The sequence below is a fragment of the Lissotriton vulgaris genome, chromosome 1_2 (assembly GCF_964263255.1).
Source record: "Lissotriton vulgaris chromosome 1_2, aLisVul1.2, whole genome shotgun sequence".
NCBI classification, from domain to species: domain Eukaryota; kingdom Metazoa; phylum Chordata; class Amphibia; order Caudata; family Salamandridae; genus Lissotriton; species Lissotriton vulgaris.
This window is the reverse complement of record NC_141686.1, coordinates 283227996-283234185: the sequence shown is the minus strand read 5'-3', so window position 1 is coordinate 283234185 and position 6190 is coordinate 283227996. Positions and strand designations below refer to the sequence as shown.

At 53.8% G+C, this 6190-nt stretch overlaps 1 protein-coding gene across 1 annotated transcript; it reads left to right on the top strand.

Moving 5' to 3' along the window:
• The first annotated feature begins 204 nt into the window (after positions 1-204).
• Positions 205-5890, top strand: LOC147736489 (uncharacterized). Its single transcript, XM_086952632.1, has 2 exons — positions 205-744; positions 5333-5890. Exons 1-2 carry the CDS (start codon positions 205-207, stop codon positions 5888-5890), a joined length of 1098 nt encoding a protein of 365 aa, XP_086808758.1.
• Positions 5891-6190: the final 300 nt, after the last annotated feature.

The window sequence follows — 6190 nt, the reverse complement described above, 5'->3', positions numbered from 1 at the left end:
TCAAGTGAGAGAAAGGAAAGGATGGGAACAGCAGGGAGACAAACCTGAAATACAAAGGTAACACAGAGTAAATGCACATGTGAATTGCTACTCTCATAAAGTCTTGCTAGGAAAGTACACCGTCGTATTTAGTTAGAAGGTATGACCAAGTGAGAACAACCAGTCTCCAAGGGTGGATAAGTTTACAAAACAGAACACAAATACATGAGATCACACATATATCAGTGTGACGAGGGGGACCCGGACTCGGGCCCCCCTGGCCTGCCTATTCATGTGTCTCCTCTCTTTACGCAGCACACGGACACGTGGAAAACCCCGGACGTCACCAGATGCCGTTCCGTGCTGGCCTCGGAGGAACCCTATAGCTTTAAGTGGGCGGATCCGGATCTGGGACACGCCCTCTATACCTCGGTAAAACCTGTCCCTGAATCCACACAGGTGTGTGTTACACCCGGAGGAGGAGAGTGGCGTGAGGAGAGCGAGGACGGAGCGGAGAGGAGAAGGAGCGAGGACGGAGCGGAGTGGAGAAGGTGCGAGGAGGGAGAGGACTGGAAGAAGAGCGAGGACGAAGGCGAGTGGAGAGGGACCGAGGAGCGGAGCGTGAAGCGGAGAGACCAGGCGGACCACGAAGACCAGGGTACCGGAGGACGATCGGAGGTGGAGAGAGACTGCAGCGACATGCCAGGAGGCCAACCTGAAGGCGCATCGCCCAGCCACGCTTCTCGGGAAGTGTGGCTAGGACAGGTACGGTCTTGTTTCCTGGGTTGGGCGGGACGTAGGCGGGACACCCTCCCCTGATCCAAACCGTGCACTTAAAAAAAACCATGTTCCCCTCACTTCCACCTCACGGATAGCGGGGTACTGTTGAGCACGTGTGTTCCCTCACAAGCCCCCCTGCCCTGTCTCAGTGTTTACGGGACAACCCAGTAAAACTGGTCTTCCTTTTTGTTTCTTTCTCCACTGGATATCGGCCCGAGTACCACGACGGCAGAAACCCGGACTACGCCTCCCAGAAGACATCGGGAGTTAAGAAGGCGGAGACTGGTACGAGAGGCCACGGAGGATGCTGCGAATCCCCTTCCTTACTACAGAGTTCCGGTGCAAAAGAGAAAACTGTACAAGGCAATAAAACCAGCCCTACCTACTACCCCTGTGTCCGTGGATTTGTTTGGTAAACCACCTGAATCCCCACAAGTGGTGGAGAATGCGGGCATAACAGTGGACACCATCAGGGACACAACGATGGAAGAAATCCTACAGGCGCTCGTGAAGGGACAGGAGCAGCTGGGATGGGCGGTGGAACAACAACTCGCCGCCGCCCAATTGGACAGAGACACATTTCGAAGCACTGTCGTGACACAGCTCGAGGGAATGCGCCCCACAGTCGACCCAGCCAGCATTCGGGTAAGAGAGAGTTGTCCACCGGCCACACCAGCAGGGATTTCCCTGCAGAAGTATGTCACCGGGGAGGATCCGGACGCGTTTCTCACTAACTTTGAGAGGGTGGCACTGACGTGTGGATGGCCCCTGGAGAAATGGCCATTTTTTCTTGCACCCCTGTTGACTGGCGAGGCACAGGGGCCTATCAAGTCGCCAATGGTAACGGACGGACCCCATACGGACAAATCAAAGTCATCATCCTAGATCATTTGGGATTGGACGCGGAGGCATATAGAGTGCGCTTCCGTAAGGAAAGGGGGCACGCCGGGGATAACCCGAAAACTTTGTTTTTCCGCTTAAAGACAGCAGCAGACAAGTGGCACGCCCTGGCCACTAGTACAAAGGAGGAGATAATGGATAAAATTTATCTGGAGCAATTTCTCGAAGCCCTCCCCTTTGGGACACAGAGGTGGCTCAGACAACACTCCAATCTGTCAACCACCCAGTCTATGGAAATGGCGGCCACCTATGTCCGCGCACAGCCCCGTTTAAACACGACAGAACCGGAGAAACCAGCCAGACCCGTCCCCAGGCCTGAACGTAGGTTGCGAGCTCCCCCTGGGCAACCCATACCAAGACCAATGGCGGCAGATAACCCCCCTTCCGGGGTCCGCAGTGTTTGACTGTGGAATGTGGGGGCACATCGCCCGCCTCTGCCCCCAGAAACGGCCCCAGGAAGAACCCATGGACGTCAGCTACTTGCCCAAGGCTGTCATGTATTCAGCAGAGCTGGGCGGAGCCTATCTCGTGAGTGTTAAGGTCAACGGTATGGTGGTCAGGGCTCTCCTGGATACGGGTTGCAAGCAGTCAGTAATACAGGGTTGTTACGTGAAGCCCCTTCAGGTAATGCCAGACGCATTAGTGTTTAACAAATGTGTACACGGGGATGTTAAGGGATACCCTGTAGCTTACCTCCCCATTTCAGTAGAGGGAAAGGACACTGTGGTTGTGAAGGTGGGGGTATTGAACTCCCTTCCCGAACACCTTATATTAGGAACGGACAATCCCCACTTCCTTGATCTTTTCAAAGGCCGACTTCACCAGGATAGAGGGAACAATGAGATAGCTGTCCCTGCCCTGACTTCCCCTGATCCCTGGGAGGGTGATAGAGCTTCCGCTTTGCGCAGGCCAACGACGCCAGCTTATTCAACGCCTGGGAACAAGCTCACAGTGAGCAGAACAATCCCCAAACCCGATATCCGCGCTTTTTGACTAAAGAAGATCTCTTATACAGACAAGCCAAACAGGATGATCCCATACAGCTGTTAGTGCCAACATGTTTTCGGGAACAGATCATGTTTTACGCTCATACGCATTTACTTGCAGGCCACATCGGGAGTGAAAAGACCACTCAGAATGTGCTCAGAAGCTTCTACTGGCCAGGTATTTACCACGATATAAAATCACACTGTCAGACCTGCGACCTCTGTCAAAGGAAAAATACCCAGAGACCCCCAGCAGTACCACTTCAACCCCTGCCCATAATTGGAACCCCTTTTGAGAGGGTCGGCATGGATCTCATCGGACCGTTACCACAGACAAGGAGGGGATACAAATATGCGCTGGTCATCGTGGACTACGCCACGCGCTTCCCTGAGGCATTTCCCCTGAAAACCCCCACTTCCAGTAACATAGCGGATACATTTATGGAACTGTTCTCACGGGTGGGGTTTCCCAAGGAAATCCTCACTGACCAGGGGACCCCGTTCATGTCGAGGGTCATGAAAGAAGTATGCCACCTGCTTGGGCTACACCAGATTAAAACATCTGTGTATCATCCCCAGACGGATGGCCTGGTGGAGCGATATAATGGTACATTAAAGACCGTACTGAAGAAAATGCTAACAGTGAATGACACAGATTGGGACTTGCTTCTTCCTCTGGCCCTATATGTCATCCGAGGCCAGAAACAAAGCAGTTTAGGGTGCTCATCATTTGAGATGCTGTACGGGAGACAACCCACGAGCCTCCTGGACATGACTAAAGAGGTGTGGGAGTCCGAACCAACGGGAGAAGCCGGAACCCTGTTGGATTATAGCCAAAACTTAAAGAATAAACTGGGTAAAATGTGCGAGCTGGCCTTTGCCCACCTGGAAGAGAGTCAAAGAAAACAACAGGTTCATTATGATAAGGGGAAAAAGTGGAGACAACTCCTTATTGGCGATTGGGCCCTTGTTCTCCTGCCCTCGCCCTCCAAGAAATTTCAGAACGAGTGGCAAGGCCCGTACGAAGTCACAGAGACAATTGGGAAGACCACCTATCGCTTGCACCTGAGTGGGAGGAAAACCCAAATATTTCATATTAACCTTCTGAAAAAGTGGCTGGGACCAACACCGGCGGCTTCCCACCTAGCAACCCCGATTGAGAATACCACGGAGACCACACTGGGTGAGCTGGTTATTAATGATGAGTTGTATCAAGACGAGCAGGAGGGACTACAAGAGATCCTACGCCCATTTGAACCGGTCTTTCCAACCTCCCCGGCATGACCCGGCTCGCAGAACACCGGATAGAGACCCCTGTTGGCGTCACTGTCAAGCAGCGCCCATACAGAATACCTGCAGCCAAGAGAGAAGCTATAGGGAGAGAAGTAGACGAGATGATCAGATTAGGAGTAATCCGACCATCCCGAAGTGAGTGGTCCTCACCCATAGTAATGGTGCCGAAACCTGACGGCAGCAGCAGGTTCTGTATGGACTTCCGGTCTTTAAACGCGGTGTCCTCCTTCGACGCGTATCCTATACCCCGGATCGATGAGCTCATTGAATAGCTGGGGGACTCAAAGTACATCAGTACCCTAGACCTGACCAAAGGATACTGGTAGGTGCCCTTGCGGGAAGAGGATCGAAAGAAGACTGCCTTCGCTACACCAGATGGGCTTTATGAGTTCAATGTCCTCCCGTTCGGCTTACATGGTGCCCCTGCCACCTTCCAGAGACTGATGAATGAGGTATTACGGGGGCACCAGAGATATAGCTCGGCCTATCTCGATGATATTATCATCTTCAGTCCGTCGTGGGAGGAACACCTACAACACCTACGGGTCGTTCTCCAACAGCTAAAGGACGCCGGACTTCATGTCAATGCGAAGAAGTCCAGGATAGGATTTCAAAAGGTCAAGTATCTGGGATACTTGCTGGGGCACGGGGCCATAGAGCCGCAGATCGAAAAAGTGAGAGCCATTGCGGACACCCCATTCCCCAAGAACACTAAAGACATGAGGGCCTTCTTGGGGTTAGTGGGCTACTACAGGAGGTTTATCCCCGCGTTTTCAGATGTGGCAGCCCCCTTGACGGACACTTTGAAAAAACACCTTAAAGGACCCGACTTCCCCAATCCGTCGCCAGCCATGTGGAAGGCCTTCCAGACGCTCAAAAGAGCCATCACAACGAGCCCTGTATTGATGTCTCCTGACTTCGAGGCCATTCATCCTGCACACGGATACCTCGGACTTTGGCATCGCAGCCGTTTTGTCACAGGACTCGGGGGAGGGGGGTGAAAAGCCCATCCTTTACATCAGCAGGAAGTTGTTCCCTAGGGAGGTGAAGTATCCCACTATTGAAAAAGAGTGCCTCGCCATATGTTGGGCGATAGACAAACTGCGCTATTACCTGGAGGGGCATCCGTTTGTGTTATATACTGACCACGCCCCACTGTTATGGATGAGCAGGAACATCTCCAACAACCCAAGGGTTATGAGATGGTTCCTTGCCCTACAGCCCTTCCGTTTCCAGTCCGCCACAAGAAAGGGACTGACAACGTCAACGCGGACTTCCTGTCCAGGTTTCCTCTCCCCGATCAGGAGAATCCTAGGGGGGAGGTGTGTGACGAGGGGGACCCGGACTCGGGCCCCCCTGGCCTGCCTATTCATGTGTCTCCTCTCTTTACGCAGCACACGGACACGTGGAAAACCCCGGACGTCGCCAGATGCCGTCCCGTGCTGGCCTCGGATGAACCCTATAGCTTTAAGTGGGCGGATCCGGATCTGGGACACGCCCTCTATACCTCGGTAAAACCTGTCCCTGAATCCACACAGGTGTGTGTTACACCCGGAGGAGGAGAGTGGCGTGAGGAGAGCGAGGACGGAGCGGAGAGGAGAAGGAGCGAGGACGGAGCAGAGTGGAGAAGGTGCGAGGAGGGAGAGGACTGGAAGAAGAGCGAGGACGAAGGCGAGTGGAGAGGGACCGCGGAGCGGAGCGTGAAGCGGAGAGACCAGGCGGACCACGAAGACCAGGGTACCGGAGGACGATCGGAGGTGGAGAGAGACTACAGCGACACGCCAAGAGGCCAACCTGAAGGCGCATCGCCCAGCCACGCTTCTCGGGAAGTGTGGCTAGGACAGGTACGGTCTCGTTTCCTGGGTTGGGCGGGACGTAGGCGGTACACCCCCCCGATCCAAACCGTGCACTTAAAAAAAACCCTGTTCCCCTCACTTCCACCTCACGGATAGCGGGGTACTGTTGAGCACGTGTGTTCCCTCACAACCCCCCCTACCCTGTCTCAGTGTTTACGGGACAACCCAGTAAAACTGGTCTTCCTTTTTGTTTCTTTCTTCACTGGATATCGGCCCGAGTACCACGACGGCAGAAACCCGGACTACGCCTCCCAGAAGACATCGGGAGTTAAGAAGGCGGGGACTGGTACGAGAGGCCACGGAGGACGCTGCGAATCCCCTTCCTTACTACAGAGTTCCGATGCAAAAGAGAAAACTGTACAAGGCAATTAAACCAGCCCTACCTACTACCCCTGT